The 18,610-nt window shown below is 42.8% G+C and overlaps 1 protein-coding gene across 1 annotated transcript in view; it reads left to right on the top strand.

Moving 5' to 3' along the window:
- LOC138948331 (uncharacterized) overlaps positions 1-18,610 on the top strand; it is a 322,492-nt gene that overhangs the window by 266,377 nt on the left and 37,505 nt on the right. Inside the window, exons 30-31 of the mRNA XM_070319840.1 lie at positions 2,850-2,933; positions 6,058-6,135. Of these exons, the coding sequence (XP_070175941.1) occupies positions 2,850-2,933; positions 6,058-6,135 (162 nt within the window). The remainder of the gene's footprint in view (positions 1-2,849; positions 2,934-6,057; positions 6,136-18,610) is intronic.

The following is an 18,610-nucleotide window of genomic DNA, read 5'->3' as shown; positions in this document are numbered from 1 at the left end:
GAGATGGTATAATGTCCCACGTTTTATATACACGGGAAGGGAAGGAGAGATGGTATAATGTCCCACGTTTTATATACACGTGAAGGGTAGGAGAGATGGTATAATGTCCCACGTTTTATATACACGTGAAGGGAAGGAGAGATGGTATAATGTCCCACGTTTTATATACACGGGAAGGGAAGGAGAGATGGTATAATGTCCCACGTTTTATATACACGTGAAGGGTAGGAGAGATGGTATAATGTCCCACGTTTTATATACACGGGAAGGGAAGGAGAGATGGTATAATGTCCCACGTTTTATATACACGTGAAGGGTAGGAGAGATGGTATAATGTCCCACGTTTTATATACACGTGAAGGGTAGGAGAGATGGTATAATGTCCCACGTTTTATATACACGTGAAGGGTAGGAGAGATGGTATAATGTCCCACGTTTTATATACACGTGAAGGGTAGGAGAGATGGTATAATGTCCCACGTTTTATATACACGTGAAGGGTAGGAGAGATGGTATAATGTCCCACGTTTTATATACACGTGAAGGGTAGGAGAGATGGTATAATGTCCCACGTTTTATATACACGTGAAGGGTAGGAGAGATGGTATAATGTCCCACGTTTTATATACACGGGAAGGGTAGGAGAGATGGTATAATGTCCCACGTTTTATATACACGTGAAGGGTAGGAGAGATGGTATAATGTCCCACGTTTTATATACACGTGAAGGGTAGGAGAGATGGTATAATGTCCCACGTTTTATATACACGGGAAGGGTAGGAGAGATGGTATAATGTCCCACGTTTTATATACACGTGAAGGGTAGGAGAGATGGTATAATGTCCCACGTTTTATATACACGTGAAGGGTAGGAGAGATGGTATAATGTCCCACGTTTTATATACACGGGAAGGGTAGGAAAGATGGTATAATGTCCCACGTTTTATATACACGTGAAGGGTAGGAGAGATGGTATAATGTCCCACGTTTTATATACACGTGAAGGGTAGGAGAGATGGTATAATGTCCCACGTTTTATATACACGTGAAGGGTAGGAGAGATGGTATAATGTCCCACGTTTTATATACACGTGAAGGGTAGGAGAGATGGTATAATGTCCCACGTTTTATATACACGTGAAGGGTAGGAGAGATGGTATAATGTCCCACGTTTTATATACACGTGAAGGGAAGGAGAGATGGTATAATGTCCCACGTTTTATATACACGGGAAGGGTAGGAGAGATGGTATAATGTCCCACGTTTTATATACACGGGAAGGGAAGGAGAGATGGTATAATGTCCCACGTTTTATATACACGGGAAGGGAAGGAGAGATGGTATAATGTCCCACGTTTTATATACACGGGAAGGGAAGGAGAGATGGTATAATGTCCCACGTTTTATATACACGTGAAGGGTAGGAGAGATGGTATAATGTCCCACGTTTTATATACACGTGAAGGGTAGGAGAGATGGTATAATGTCCCACGTTTTATATACACGGGAAGGGAAGGAGAGATGGTATAATGTCCCACGTTTTATATACACGGGAAGGGAAGGAGAGATGGTATAATGTCCCACGTTTTATATACACGTGAAGGGTAGGAGAGATTTTAACATGAAGGATTTTATTCACGGGAAGGAAGGAGGGTACGCCCCAAGGGTTGCTTGAAAGGAGGGTACGCCCCAAGGGTTGCTTGAAACCTTGAAAGGAGGGTACGCCCCAAGGGTTGCTGGAAACCTTGAAAGGAGGGTACGCCCCAAGGGTTGCTTGAAACCTTGAAAGGAGGGTACGCCCCAAGGGTTGCTTGAAACCTTGAAAGGAGGGTACGCCCCAAGGGTTGCTTGAAACCTTGAAAGGAGGGTACGCCCCAAGGGTTGCTTGAAACCTTGAAAGGAGGGTACGCCCCAAGGGTTGCTTGAAACCTTGAAAGGAGGGTACGCCCCAAGGGTTGCTTGAAACCTTGAAAGGAGGGTACGCCCCAAGGGTTGCTTGAAACCTTGAAAGGAGGGTACGCCCCAAGGGTTGCTGGAAACCTTGAAAGGAGGGTACGCCCCAAGGGTTGCTTGAAACCTTGAAAGGAGGGTACGCCCCAAGGGTTGCTTGAAACCTTGAAAGGAGGGTACGCCCCAAGGGTTGCTTGAAACCTTGAAAGGAGGGTACGCCCCAAGGGTTGCTTGAAACCTTGAAAGGAGGGTACGCCCCAAGGGTTGCTTGAAACCTTGAAAGGAGGGTACGCCCCAAGGGTTGTTGGAAACCTTGAAAGGAGGGTACGCCCCAAGGGTTGCTGGAAACCTTGAAAGGAGGGTACGCCCCAAGGGTTGCTGGAAACCTTGAAAGGAGGGTACGCCCCAAGGGTTGCTTGAAACCTTGAAAGGAGGGTACGCCCCAAGGGTTGCTTGAAACCTTGAAAGGAGGGTACGCCCCAAGGGTTGCTTGAAACCTTGAAAGGAGGGTACGCCCCAAGGGTTGCTTGAAACCTTGAAAGGAGGGTACGCCCCAAGGGTTGCTTGAAACCTTGAAAGGAGGGTACGCCCCAAGGGTTGCTTGAAACCTTGAAAGGAGGGTACGCCCCAAGGCTTGCTTGAAACCTTGAAAGGAGGGTACGCCCCAAGGGTTGCTTGAAACCTTGAAAGGAGGGTACGCCCCAAGGGTTGCTTGAAACCTTGAAAGGAGGGTACGCCCCAAGGGTTGCTTGAAACCTTGAAAGGAGGGTACGCCCCAAGGGTTGCTTGAAACCCTGAAAGGAGGGTACGCCCCAAGGGTTGCTGGAAACCTTGAAAGGAGACGTAGCTGCTGACTGGCGAGACCCGACTGACTTGTCCGCTTGATGTTGTGCTTCCAGAGCTGGGTGTGGGTCGATCCTGCAAGGGGAAGGAACACGACTGCATCAGTGGAACCTTCTGCGACCCTACCTACAATAACTGCAGTGAGTATGTTAACGTCAATACTACAGACATGTAGTGAGTATGTTAACGTCTGTACTACAGACATGTAGTGAGTATGTTAACGTCTGTACTACAGACATGTAGTGAGTATGTTAACGTCTGTACTACAGACATGTAGTGAGTATGTTAACGTCTGTACTACAGACATGTAGTGAGTATGTTAACGTCTGTACTACAGACATGTAGTGAGTATGTTAACGTCTGTACTACACACATGTTGACACGAGAGTAAGTTCATTACAATTCACTGAAGTTTGTTTGTAAAGCTTTACTCTCGATAAAAAGCTTAAGGTTGATGTTTCTGAAGCTAGAACTTTGAAACTTAGCACACTTTTTGTGATTGATGATCTTCCAACAGGACCCATCTTTGGTTGAACCTCCTTAAATTTCAAGGTTACAGCGGTGTCCTTTTCAGGTCATAACTTCTAAAAGTTGAGGTTCGGATGATTTGGAACTCTGGCCAAATTTTACACACTTTCAACGTTGAGGTTTTCTCAAATATTTGTGAAGCTAGAGAAAGTTTGCACACTTCTAGTGTTTAATGATCTCTTGACATGACCTCAGTGTGTGTTGTCACATTGGGGTCAAGTTTAGGTAAAATAAAACCTTCAACAAAACCCAAGTCTGGTTGACCTGCCTCAAGTTCAAAGGTCCAGTGGGGTCTAGTGTGAGTAGCACTAATACAAAAAATAATATGTGTTGAAAGTTGTTGATGTTCAAATCTCTTACGGTTTTAGGGTTGTATGACTTCTGTACATGACTCTATAATAGCTATTCTGTTAGACACGTGGGGAAATTCGGGGGCTGTGATTGGATGGTCTCACGCATCTCTATTCCAATTATCGAAGGATATTCCCACGGAAGTTGGCGAATTTCTGTGGGAATATCCTTTGGATATTCGTAATAACAAAGACGCATTGGTTCCAGTTTCTTCGACGTGTATGAAGTACACGCATAACTGGCCAGGATTGTTTCTGTGACTGGTCGACAGACGATGCCATTTGATTTTTTTTTCCTTACCGTACATGAAATACATTCCGTGTAAAATCTAGTTTTTTAACAGGCAACACACATTGCAAAATTCAAGTAGAGCTCTGCATTCTAGCAGACGATCTTTCCAATCAGTGTTTTGCGCAGAATCAGCAAACTCTCATTTCCCTATGCAACGTCAATTGTCTGCAATGTAGTCCGAAACACTAATTTTAGTTGTTGGATTTCTTCTGAAACAATCCTTCTGCTCTTACCATCCTCAGATCATAACACGCGAAATCACTATCCGGCTGCAGAAGTCAGACTTTCGAACAATTTATTGACTAATACGCAAGCAAGTGTTATACGTGACGTCATAAGAAACCTGGTAATCCCAAACATCCGGTTATCTCCGTGACATTGGCCGTGGGGTTTTCAATGTTCGGTGATTTTCGTGGATACATGCGTAAGGGATATGCGCACTAAACCGTCGAAGGCGACATGGACCATTCTGGTGGTTGTTGTTGACAAAACCATGTTTTCGACACATATACATATTATGTCAGAATAGCAATATAAGCGCTATTGTGTTTTCTGCGTAGCAATAGGGCCCGATATTTAGACTCGAACATGTATAATGCAAGGGCGGATCAATTTACTTTGGAAGGGGGGGTTACAAAATGACTACGAAGATACAAGTTGACGGCGCCGAAGGCGCCTAAGCCTCTAGGGGGGTCAGGGGGCATCCCCCCCCCGGAAATTTTTTTTATCCAAAGAAGCAAAATAGAGCTATCTGGTGCATCCTGAGCCAATAAATTACCTCTTTTTTTGGGGGGGGGGGTGGGGGGGTTACGTAACCCGTGTAACCCCCCCCCCCCCCCCCAGATTCGCCCTTGTAATGCGACTCGTCTTGGAATCGTCGGCATTATACTTGTCTCTTCTAAATATCGGGCCCTGTTGCTACGCTGAAAACACAATGACTGTTAATATAGGCTGGTTGATCCGGGTCATATTTCCCTGTCACAGTGGGGTCAAAAAAGACAAAACTGTCACTGTCTTCAGTGTCTATTGTGCTAGAACAGCAGAACGTGCGTTTCTGATTCATATTAGTTTTGGCAAAGGTGAGTCGTATAAGCGTTTCCGTTTCTTGTGTTTAGTCAATTTTGACAGTAACACCGGTTGAAAACAAGAGGCGAAGCCTTCAAGGCTCACGTAAGAAATCGACAAACAGTAACACAAACTCAATAGCGGTGACACGGTGCAGGAGTGCGAGACACAAGATCTAGATCTGTCTGTCTGTGGCCTACTTACGGGGACACGACTGCCAGATCATGGACAGATCGACACTGCGCTTTCGACAGCGCTTCCTCGCGCAGACACTGGAAACACGCTGTGCAGATTGACCTGCAGGAAATCTCCTTTGGTATCTTCCTTATCTATTTTTCTGGAGCTACGAAACCGAACAATGTGAAATCGTCTTCTCCGAATCGGCGAACTGCAGCTCAGTGATAACTGTATCTATTCCACAATCCTTCACGCGATCTGACCTAACCTTGACCCCTGACTGGTCTACATACCACACACGACACAAACCAGTCAGCTGTTTTAACACCCCCCCCCCCCCCCCCAAAACCCCCCACCACCCGTTTTCTTTGGATACACAGTTTAACTACATACGTGCCGACGAAATGTTGATCATTGCTTTAATACTTTGAAACTGTTGCTTGAATAATAACCAGGTAAAATTAGTATTTCGGTGTTCAGTCAAATGTTAAAGTTTCTACCACAGACATACATACATACATACATACATACATACGCACGCACGCACGCACGCACGCACGCACGCACAGACAGACACAAGTTAGCATCGCATTGGCTACACTTACGTGAGCCAACAAGTGAATTTTAGTGTCCGTTGGGTATTTTACATAGTGTGCCCGTACCTATTTAGATTCTCCAGTTCGTCATCTGACCATGCTCTGTGTGTGTGTGTGTGTGTGTGTGTGTGTGTGTGTGTGTGTGTGTGTGTGTGTGTGTGTGTGTGCGTGTGTGTGTGTATGTGTGTGTGTGTGTGTGTGTGCACGTGCATGCGTGTGTGTGTGTGTGTGCACGTGCACGCGTGTGTGTGTGCAGCCATTATACTTGGAGAGCCTTGTTTGACTTCATCCCAGTGTCAGGCCGGAGCTGCCTGCGACCTTGACAAGAACTGCAGTAAGTAGACTCATACAGTTGGAACATACATACCACTTAGGAATCAACATTGAGGGCCCCAAAGGGGGGGTATCATCACGATCACGGGAAGGGAAATTTTAGCTTTCACGATCACAGTTACCTTGATTTTTGTTTTCACGATCACGAACACCAGTGGCAAATCACAGTCACGGTAAAAGTTGCATGTACAGAAAGCACGTGTCAAAGTAAACACAACCACACAGTAATTCGCTCCTCTGGATCTATTGTATATGAGACAATGACAAAAGGTGACGTTTTCATGTCAGTATGTCCCAAATGACATCACCAGTACATTTTTCATTCTATCTAATCTGTTTTCGTTCTATTTTTTCTAATAACATGCGTTAACAATTGATTGCCAACTGGAATGGAAGAGCACAAACATTGTAACTTGATATGTAGTTTCTCTAGAGGGAAAACATCTTCCACTTTCATGTCAGTGTGTCCCATGCAACATACATTTGCCAAACAGCTATGCGTAAGTAGATTATTTGTTAGTGGTATAGAACATACTGATCAACAATCAAAGTCAGTTTTCACATTCATGTTCTACCTATTTCTTATATGTTTATTCTTTTGGCAATGGTGAAATGTCAGCAATCGTGTGTCATTCGGGACAGTAGACATGACACCTGACCTTTTGTCACTGTCTCTTATTCAACACAAAGTGAGAACTTTTTTATTATTATTTTTTTAATTCTCTTTCATACACACATAGAAATACATATCATGATTTGTAATCAGTAACAAGAATGTTGTTTTCATTGTTCTCTCTCTCTCTCTCTCTCTCTCTCTCTCTCTCTCTCTCTCTCTCTCTCTCTCTCTCTCTCTCTCTCTCTCTCTCTCTCTCTCTCTCTCTCTCTCCACTCATACACATTCAACTCCCACACCCTCACTCACACACATGAATATATACTTGCACAATTTCACATTTTCAGAGCTAAATCTTGTAAACCCATTTTCTCAAAAACTATTGGGTGGATAGAAATTAAAGTACATGTATGTGTGATGGGTTTTACCTGAAAGAAGCGCGCAGTGCCAGTGGCGAAGCCACAAGCCTGAACCTGCGAGGCAGGCGAGCCAACTAGGGGGGTCCGGGGGCATGTCCCCCCGGAAATCTTTTCAAAAAACGGTTAAAATCGGTGCAATCTGGTGCATTCTGGGCATCATTTTCAGGGCTGTAATAGTGTTGTGATCTTGTTAAAAATCCCATTTTAGCCTCCCCCCACCACCATTCAACACACATACAAACTGGTGAAAACAACACTCCTGTGCGCTGGCTTCATTGAGACCGGCGCCCGGCCGCGTTGCGCAATATTCACACGGACCGTTTTTGCGGAAATTTTTCAACTTCACCGGAATAAATTGACTTTACTGGATTTCGAAAACGGCTTAATCGGATTTCCGGCAATTACCGGAAAAATAGCATGCCTGACAAAATCCCCAACGAACATGACTTTGATCGTCTTTGACATGAGGATCAAGTGACCCAAACTGCCACGTCTTCCCGCCATTGTTTCTGAATTTAACCCATTGTTGATATTAAAGTTTACAGGCGCTAAAATAAATCCAAGCTGAATGCAAAGAAGCGACAATTAGAATCTATGCCAAGCGTGTCCACGTTGCTGGGATGAAAAACACATTTCTAGTTTCGGTTTTGGCTATGTACACGCAGACTCGATCTCGAGCCAGTCGAGGTCACACTGAGCGAGTGACAGCCGGACGTGGCAATGTCGACAATTTCAATGATCTCACTCAAACTCAAAGATCTTGAAAATTTTTCAAGATCTTTGCCTACATTCAGAACAGTCATAGAGCAACATAGATCAACATAACTTGATATTTCGTCTTCGGAAAGACCGACCCGTAGCCTGACCTTTCCACCAAGGAAGGCATTCTCGCTGCCTGCTTTGGTCTGGCTTGAATCCACAAAATATAACAGAAGTTTGATGACAGTACCGCTGCACGCCATTTTTGATCTTCGAATTCAAATTTGACTGAATACACTCAAAACTTTTGAACGAAGCCCTTCCATTAGATGAAGTTTGGCAGACTTTTGCAATTTGCCTTCTCATTGGATCTCTTTTTTGTTTGATTGGTTCTCTTAAAGGGAAGCAATCGCTGTCAAAATCATATTTCTGAATGTGTTGTTGCTTCCCTTCAATCGGGATTGGCTCCTTGACGAATAAAGGATCATACAGCCGTGAAAAATGTACGTTGAAAATAAAATGTTTTGCAATAATGCCCATCACGATCACGAAAACAAATGACGATCACGATCACGAGACCAGTGATTTTGTTTGTCATCACGGATCACGGGCAATGTCCCATCACGATCACAGAAATGGAAATTTCGGCAATCACGGTCACAGAAAGGTCAAAAAACGCCAATCACGATCACGATTTTAAACCCTTTGGGGCCCTCAACATTGTGTATGCATGTTATTAATTTTAGGACTTATTATTAAGGAACGTGTGGAGACCTACACTCTGTGGCGTCTTGTGTTGGTGTCGTGTTACTCTGTGTGAAGAGTGACCCAGAAACTTCGTTTTGGAATCACCTTAGTAATCGATAAGTGTTAGTAATGAGCTGTGCCCGTCTGAACAGATGGACGGGATGAACACCGTAACGTTGAGGTGAGCTTTGAAACTGTGCACACCTCAAGGGTTTGATGATCTGCCGACATGACCTTAGTTTGGTTGACCCTCGTCACATTTTGGGGTCACAGCGGAGTCATGTTCATGAAACATTTAAGCTGAGGTTTTCTTGGATATGTAGGGAGCTAAAGCCTACACGTGTCACACAATTATAGCCTGTGTTGATAATCAGCAGCCATGACAAACATTTAGCTAGTTTTTGTGATATTTCATTCACAGCATAAACATGCTTGCTGTAGAAGATTTGTACCCCTAAAAATATCCACTGAGCTATCAAGAAAATAAGTATTTAGCTCATCAAGCTATGATGTCTTTGTTTGATTTGGTCACAGCTTACTGTTTGTCTGTATGACTCACCTGAATAATGAGCGAGTCTTAAGATTCATCCATGTCTGTCCGTAACATTGAGGTTATCTCGGATGTTTTTCAAGCTAGACCTTTGAAAGTGTGTACACTTTTAGGGTTTGATGATCTCACGAAGTGACCCCAGTTTGGTAGACCCGTGTCAACATTTGGGGTCACCGCCATGGTCATATTTGTTTCACAAAAACTTAACGTTGAGGTTATCTCGGATGTTTTTGAAGCTACAGCTTTGAAACTTTAAACACTTCGAGGGTTTGATAATCCACGGCAGTTTAGCTGTGGACGCCTAGTACAGGGAAGGGAGAGCTGTCGCAGCAGGTGTCATGTGTTCAAGCCATAAATATCCCAGCACCCTCCTGCCTGTGCCAGCCCTTGACAGCAGAGAGAAGAAGATAGCAGTGCGCAGGCAGAAGAATTCTAACTTTATTTTAAGTCTGATCTCAGTCCAATCTTTACCCGCACATCTCTAACATCTACAGAACATGATATTGACAAATTAATTGCCTAAATTTTGATACCAAACATGCCTTATTTAGAAATGATGTTGGTTGTTTGAAGAGCTGCTAAAAACGGGAGAAAGTAGTGTTTGTATCATTCTCAAAGGGTGCAAATTGATAAAGTTTAACCTTTTCCTTAATTACCTCGAACTTGCTCAATAAAGGGAGGAAACTCATACCATAAAAGAAATGTTAGCAGGCATTGGATTTCTGGTGACACCCTTAATGTGTTGGGACATGTCTTCAATTGCTCTTCAGGTCAAAATAATATGTTAAATGTCCTAATGTTTTCAATTCACAAATTAGCAAGAGAGGTAACTTCTTTCCTCAAAATGTTTGATTTGAAGATTTTGTTACATAGTTTCCTTTCTTTCGTTGTTCTTTGATATTGAATTAAAAAAAACTCCTGTACAGGGTGACCCAACAAAATGCAACCCATACAAGTGTTTATAACTTCTACATCTTTAAACCGAATCACTTCATTTCTTTCTTTCTTTCTTTATTTGGTGTTTAACGTCGTTTTCAACCATCACTTCATAGTTGGGAGACATAAACTTCAGCCTATGCATGACCCTTTTACAAAGTGAAAATAATATACATGAAATAGTCTGCTATTTCAAAAAATTTGGTTAATTCGGTGATCGACTCAACAGTACGAGGTTTGAAATTGAGCGGTAGCCAAACTTACCCGATTGAAGCCCTCCAGATTGTTACCTTAGGGGTAATTCGAATAACATAGTATACCTTAATCAACATAAGACAGTCAGTGACTTGAATACAGCAATTACAGGTAGGATCAAGGCATTTCCCATGGTTGAATGCGTTCATGTCATTGATGAATTTTTCGCTACATTGCGCAATTGTAACTTTACAATGAAGGGGTTAATTTTTCCAGTCATTTGAGTTTAGGAAATAATGTTCATAGTTGTTGTGCATGAACGTCAGTTTGTGCACGACCATTCTACACAGCTTCGAGTCTGTAGGTAAAATTGGCCGACATTTACCTTTTCTCCAAAATGTGTTCCAAAACGCACCTCCGAAATTGACAATGGCACAAAAGCTTTCCTGTCTATGGATTGCCCTGAACCTATCTATAACTGCTTTCTTTAGGTCACCGATGATTTAGGGGGTGCAGAGGGTGTTTGTGTGTACTCAGACATTCAGATAATCCAAAAGGTAAAAGTTTGGAGGGTTTAAATCAGATTAGTTTGGCTACCGCTAAATGTCAAACCTCATTCTGTTAAGTCGATCGCCTAATTTGGAAACTTTTAAAAAAAAATTGCATAAAAGTCAGACCATTGAATCTGAAAAATTAGCACTTTGTGGAAGGGTCATGCATATGGTGAAGTTCATGTCCCCCAAATATAAAGTTATTCGGTCATCAGATGTACTTTACTCGTCATAAAAAACCTGTACAGATGCGTTTGAGGGCAGATCTTTCTGGTGAGGCCGTTGATCGTAAAACCAGTTATATCACTGAAAAGGCCATTAAATCCCCTACCTTGTCCAGAAAACAGAGTGAGTTTACATGACGTAGTGTCGATACAGTGGAACCTACAACACAGACACCCCCCAAAATCAAATTCGCAAAATCAAGGTTTCCGCGTTAAAATTGACAACAACTCAGAACAACTAAATCGAAACATGTTTAGCATGTCCTCAGACAGAACAATCAAATCTGCATCCAAAGCAGTCAGTGTTGTTCACATATCTTGTCTAACATTGACGCTATGGCATGCTGAGCGGTGTCAATCCTCTCAGCAGGCATAAAAGGCAGTTTTTGAAGCCATTTTAGCGGGCAATGAGACAAAAAATGGTACATTTGAGTAACTCGCAAACGCATAGACGAGTAGTGTAGAAGTTATAAACATTTTTGAGGGTTGCATTTTTTGGGGGTCACCCTGTATGATGGTTCTTAGAATAAATTACAAAGGGCTCTGCTATTTCCGCGGGCGAAGCCGGTGTAGCAGCCTATTTTGACACAGCCCAGTTTGACCGGGAGGTCATTCTGGTCTAGCACAGAATGACTCCCCGGTCATTCTAGGCTAGCCTATTTTGACCGGGAGGTCATTCTGGGCTTGTCAGTTTTGACCCCCCCTTGTCAATTTTGACCCCACTCCAAATTCTTTTTAGTGTGTCGTCTTGTGAGCTTCTACTTCTACACTAAATGTAAAAAATGACCAGACAGTTCCGGAAATGTCTAGTAGCGAAGGGAGGTAATTCTTACTTGGTTATACATTGAAGGGAGGTAACTGATTATGCAGGCCCGTCGCGATATAACCTTCGTGGTTGAAAACGACGTTAAACACCAAATAAATAAAGAAAGAAAAGATTATGCAGGCATATCAGAAGAGGGGAGATCAGAAACCCACCCGGGTCCTCACTGCTCAAGTATCTAGAAAGTAAAAACGACAAGTCTGACAGCGGAACGAAATTCAGATGTGGATGGAGCAGTGAGTTCAGGGACGGGGCGGCGTGAGAGCACAACGGGACAAGGAACAGGTGTAAGGACGAAAAAAAAAGAAAAAAAAAAGTTCCCAAGAAAAGGAGTTATTTCTTTAACAATAAACTGTAAAATGTTGTTGGTAAAAATAACTGATTTAGCAATGACCAACATTAGCTAGAATTGTTAGGAAGGCTCTAGAATTAAAGGGAGGTAACTTTTGTTATTCATGGAAGGGAGGTAACTCTTGTCATGCAAGCATACATTTTCATTCTCAAAAGGCGTAAAGTGATGAAGTTAAACCATTATCTCGAACTTTCTCAAGAAACCTAGGTAACTCATACCTAAGTGAAAAACACCCGGCCAAAGCCGGGCCCTGAATGCTAGTATATCTAAAACTCGATGTAAGTGTGTGTGTGTGTGTGTGTGTGTGTGTGTGTGTGTGTGTGTGTGTGTGTGTGTGTGTGTGTGTGTGTGTACCGAGCACAAAAAGTTAAGGCTAATTTTTCAGTGGTATACCCCAGATGTTAAACAGCAGTTTTTTTGTCAGAAATATACGTGTATTTGAAGATCAGTCTTTCTTCTGCTCAAAAATGTGTTTCTGGAATCTGAGCAATATTTGGGTATGACGTCACAGGTCCGTGACCACGCCTACCCTCAAAAATGGCGTTTTTTGACGGCATGATTCACTTTCAACCGTCGAAACGGTAATTTAAACTGAATGATATTTTGCATTTTTTACGCCAAAAAGTTTATATGGTGTCTTACCTAACAAGTCATACAAATTTCGTTCAAATCCACCGCGCAGTCAGGCTGATCCAGCGTGTAAAGAAGAGCGACCACGATCCTGAACAAGAAGGGCAAAGCCCATACGACTCACATGCTTGACCTTGACCTTTACATGACCTTGACCTTCAGGGTCAAGGTCAAATAACTAAACCTAGCAATGACATCATACACTAAGAACTGCTTTACACATTTTTCCTACCAAAATACATGTGACCTTGACCCAAGGTCAAGGTCATCCAAGGTCATGCAACACAAAGCTGTTAATTCAAGACAGGAAATACAATGGTGCTTATTGGCTTTTTCTACCATGAGATATGGTCACTTTTAGTGGTTCACTACCTTATTTTGGTCACATTTCATAAGGGTCAAAGTGACATTGACCTTGATCATATGCGACCAAATGTGTCTCATGATGAAAGCATAACATGTGCCCCACATACTTTTTAAGTTTGAAACAGTTATCTTCCATAGTTCAGGGTCAAGGTCACTTCATAATATGTATACAATCCAACTTTGAAGAGCTCCTGTGACCTTGACCTTGAAGCAAGGTTAAACAAACTGGTATCAAAAGATGGGGCTTACTTTGCCCTATATATCATATATAGGTGAGGTATTGAATCTCAAAAACTTCAGAGAAAATGGGAAAAATGTGAAAAATAGCTGTTTTTAGGCAACATTTATGGCCCCTGCGACCTTGACCTTGAAACAAGGTCAAGATGCTATGTATGTTTTTTGGGGCCTTGTCATCATACACCATCTTGCCAAATTTGGTACTGATAGACTGAATAGTGTCCAAGAAATATCCAACGTTAAAGTTTTCCGGACGGACGGACGGACGGACGGACGGACGGGGGGGATGGACGGACGGACGACTCGGGTGAGTACATAGACTCACTTTTGCTTCGCATGTGAGTCAAAAACGGCAAAAAATCCATGGTTTTTATGGTGTTTTTGCTGGGTAGCCGCAGTTGATATGCAATAAATCTAAAACTACAAATAGCAGCCTCTCCACATTTCACAGAACGATGAAAAAGACCCTTATCTGTATATGTTGCAGTACTTAGAGCAAACAGAACCCGAGAATGGACGTTGTAACGGTTTTCCCTTAAAAATGTGTAAACGTTTGTAACGTCCAAGAAACAAATGTGAGATGCACTCAACTTCGACTCTTTGACGTATACTTTGCACAGAATGGTGCCATTACATGTGTGCCAAATTTCAGAAACATTCTTTTACGGGCTCAAATTTTATGATTGTTTGTAAAGAGGTGAAAAATACTGTCTCTGGTATGGTGTCTTTCGCGCAATTTTTTTTTTGTGTTTCTCGTTCTCCGATAGGATGCGTATAGCCTTCACGGATGATGCGAACAACTTGCTCAGTAGCAGTAGCAGAAAAGAACTGTTCGCGTGTTTTGAACACAGCTGTGTTGTATATAAGAAAGAAGTAAAGAAGACAAAGAATCAAAAAGACAGAAGAATGCAGACATGACGTCATATAATTTAAAAAAAATATGACGTCAGATGGAGGCAATTGCACTGAGATTTTCTCATCGTCGTCTTGATAGTGGCGAGACACAATCTGGCATTTGCTGTGACGAATCAGACAGGTTTTTTAATTTTTTTTTTATTCATATTTTGTATTTTATTATAACATATCTCGATACATACAACCAATCTAGATCAAGTTAGAAATAAATGTAAAGGGGAATAGAACAACAAGTCGCGTAAGGCGAAATTACTACATTTAGTCAAGCTGTGGAACTCACAGAATGAAACTGAACGTAGTCCGCCGCTAGTGCAAAAGGCAGTGAAAGTGACGTGCTTTTTTTTTTCTTTTTCTTTTTTTTCCAAGCACATCATTGTGGGGCTTTTAATGAATAACATGCATCCTTCCACTCACAATATATTTTCTTTCATCCTTCAACATTTACCACTCAAAAAGTCTATAGTATTAACATTCATGAAACAAATGAAAGGCATCTACGGATGTATAGATAGCCTGCATAATTGACCACACTCATTTGGAATACATTCTGACAATTCATTATAAAGACATCTTTCTGTACTGATAGAGCGACAGAGAGAGGAGAGAAAGAGAGAGATAGAGAGAGAGGGAGGAAAGAGAGAGAGAGAGTGAAAAGGGGGGGGAGGTCAGGGGGGGTGGAGGTAACATTTACACTTGTTTTTATTTTTTTTTTAAATGTGCTAAATATTTGTCTTGGAACTTTTTAATTAGAAATAAATATTTCTGATCTGCAGTTGCCTTTCCAAGATAACAAAAAGAGGCATTGAAGCCTTGGTTTTCTTATAAATACTTATGCACATTCAGACAGTTGGAATGCTACGAAATAGAGCTATGGAGATGGAGATCGCCAGGTTTTTTAGAGTTAGCTGAGAAGGAATTCAGAATGATCGTGCACTTTGTGAAGAGTCTTTGAAATTTGGCATGGTGGTAGGTATGGACACAAGGTTTTCAAAAACCATCGCAAACAAATTGAGCTTGACCTCGATTGGTCTGTTTGCGCAAAATCCAATATGGCCGCCACCCGGAAAAAGGACTGCTAAATTACACCCATTGTTACCACGACAGCATTGAGAAATACAACTTTTCACATGTGTTTTAGTGCAAGCAACCCATATCGAAGATGGATTTGATGTTTGGACGTCATTTTAACGTCAAAGGTCATTCATATGTCATTTTCAAGGTCATTTCATTTCAGAGTGTAATAACTCTGAACCTACTCAACTTAAAAAGAAACAATTAGTCTCTATACCCATGTTTTCGACCACTGGGAGTCTATTTCTGAACTCCTTGAATATCTCAGTCTCACCATTTAAGCTGAAAAGGTACATATGTCTTTCAAAATGGCCCCCTTCATAGCCCATGGTTTTTTGCTTTTGGGCACACAAACTATGCCCGCTGGATGCATGTCTTCGTGAAGGACATGGCTTGTCTGCCAGAGACCCATCCAAGTGTCCATGAGGAAGGGAAGTTCGTTGTGCAGCGCAGTGACAAGAAGTTCTCCCTCATGGCGCTTGACCAGAGCCAGGGGCACAGCATCAAATTCCTGAAGGAGGACAGTGGAGCAAAAGGACTGTATGGTCAGCCAGAGAAAAAAGAGGCTATTGAACTCTCAAAGCTAGAGGTCCTGAGAGTCATTGATGAATTTGAAAACGAAAGTCTTTCAGCTTCAAACAGAGAAGTCAATTTAGAGCACCCAGAGTCTTCTGTTGCTGAACAAAACAAGTTCATGAATCATCTCAAAGCACTGTGAAAGTGGGAACAGTGGTCAACCCATTCAAGGAGACAGGCTCCCAGCTCGTCACACTGGACACCGGTGAAGTCATGGACCCAGTAATTGTCAACTGCTTGAGGGAAGCTCCAAACATCGGCAAGGCCATATTTACAGAGTTTGTGAGGGACAGATTTGAAACTTTCTCCAAACCATTGTCTGATGTTATCCCAAGGGCCAATTTGTACACTTTAAGCAACCGGCCACCTGTGGACCTGAAGAAGGGTGCTAACAAGTTGGGATCAGCAAGGGCAAATGCGGCGCTCATCACCAAGTTGTTTCTGTCCTTGCTAGGAAGATCTGATGTAGATATATATGGACGACTTTTTCAGACATGAGATATTCCTTGTGTGATCGTGGAAAACTGATGTCAGGTACAAAGTCTGCTCTTCTTGGCTGCCTGCCTGGAATGCCTGATCCTGGACGCTCTCCTGCAGCAAAAGAAGCCTCTGTGATCGTACTGGATATGCCAGCCATCATCCATATTGTCAAGCCCTAGCGTGCCACTGTGTTTGAAGAATACACACTTATGCATTTGCTACCCTTCTTAGAGAGCCAGATGACCAACAACACCACAAGAGTGGATGCTGTTTGGGACACATATCAGGATGCAAGTCTCAAATCACAGACTCGTGCCAAGCGGGGTGAAAGTGAAGGAAGGCGAACTAGAGTCTCAGCAAAGATACCTATTCTAAAGGGAGATGACTGGCAGAAGTTCCTCAATGAGTCTGACAACAAGGATGAGCTGTTCCAGTTCCTCAGTGAGCAACTAGAGCGACATACCACCGATGCAAGATATCATCTCCTGACTATGAAGGTTGACCTTGTGCTCACTAACAGACCAACAAATATATCAGCCTTATCTCCTTGCCACCAAGAAGAAGCTGACACACGGATGATGCTCTGCCATGCTGCTGAGCAGGGACACACCGTAGGCCTACCTCAGGACAGTGGACACAGATGTGGTGGTTCATGCCATCCATCACTTTGACCAACTGAAACTGTCAGACCTGTGGATTGGATTTGGGTCAGGAAAGACATTCAGAAACATTCCAGTACATTACATTGCTCAACAGCTGGGACCTCCACGCTGCCAGGCACTTCCCTTCTTTCATTCCTACACAGGATGTGATGTAACATCGGCCATGTTCGGAATTGGCAAAAAGACAGCATGGAATGCATGGGCCACTTTTCCTGAGGTCACTGACACCTTCATCGCCATCACCCAGGACCCAACCAGCCTCACACTCGACTCACTGCACATGCAGCGTCTGGAGCGTTTCACTGTGCTGATGTACAGCAAAAACTGTAGATCAACGTCTGTCAACGAAGCAAGAAAGCTGATGTTTACTGTTGGTCTCAAACCTCTGGAATCCATCCCACCAACCCAGCATGCGTTGTTCCAGTACACAAAGCGAGCATTGCTCATCGCAGCTTTCATCTGGAAACAGTCTCTGTCCAAAACCTCCAACATCCCAAACCCAAGTGAATGGGGATGGGAATGGAATGAGATAACCAAGGCATGGGTGCCATACTGGACAAGTCTGCCTGACGCCAGCACAGGGTGCTCACTGTTGCTCCACTGTGGCTGCTTGGTTGCTTGCAAAGGAAACTGCAAGTGTCATCGCGCTGGTCTTCGCTGTGGTCCACTGTGCAAGTGTGAAGGAGGCTGCGCAAACAGTGCCAGTGACTAAGTCCAGAACTTACGACCAGTCGACCATATCTATAACATCGACAATTCTGAGCACCATAATTCGTGTTTAACTAAATAGTTAGTCGTGAGTTCAAGAACTTGAACCGTGAGCTCACAGGGCTCACGCAAGGGTGTACAACCCAATTTCATCTTTTGAAGTTAATAAATTCCAAAGTTATCGTCTTTGTTAACGGAAATGACCTTGAAAAATTACCTTTGACCCTGAAAATAGCGGTGAAACAACAGAGATCTCACATTTGGATTCCTTGCACTAGGAAACATGGGATAGCAGACATTTGTCAAGGTTCTAGTAATAATGGGAGCTGCTATATGACATTTACTGCTTCCGTCGGCGGCCATGTTGAATTTTGCGCAAACAGGCAACAAAACGTAAGGTTGAATTTGTTTGCGATGGTTTTTGAAAACCTTATGACCATACCTAACTCCATGCCAAATTTCAAAAACTCTTCACCAAGTGCACGATTGTTCTAGATATGACAGAATTCCCACCGCGCTAAGTCTGTAAGAGCATTGTTTCGTTGATAGTGGAAAGTGTGTGTCCTGATCACTAAGCCACCTTGATATGAGTTTTGCAGACGTCATCGTCTAAAACTAGAACAGTCCAGTGGAGTGAGATTTTACTTTTTATTTCTTCAAAGTCATGAGGCTATGTCTTTTGAGCCCATGAAAGAATGTTTCTGAAACTTGGCACACATGTA

Source organism: Littorina saxatilis, linkage group LG15, assembly GCF_037325665.1.
Source record: "Littorina saxatilis isolate snail1 linkage group LG15, US_GU_Lsax_2.0, whole genome shotgun sequence".
Lineage (NCBI taxonomy): Eukaryota > Metazoa > Mollusca > Gastropoda > Littorinimorpha > Littorinidae > Littorina > Littorina saxatilis.
The sequence above is the reverse complement of the archived record's forward strand: the minus strand, read 5'-3'. Positions and strand labels throughout refer to the sequence as shown.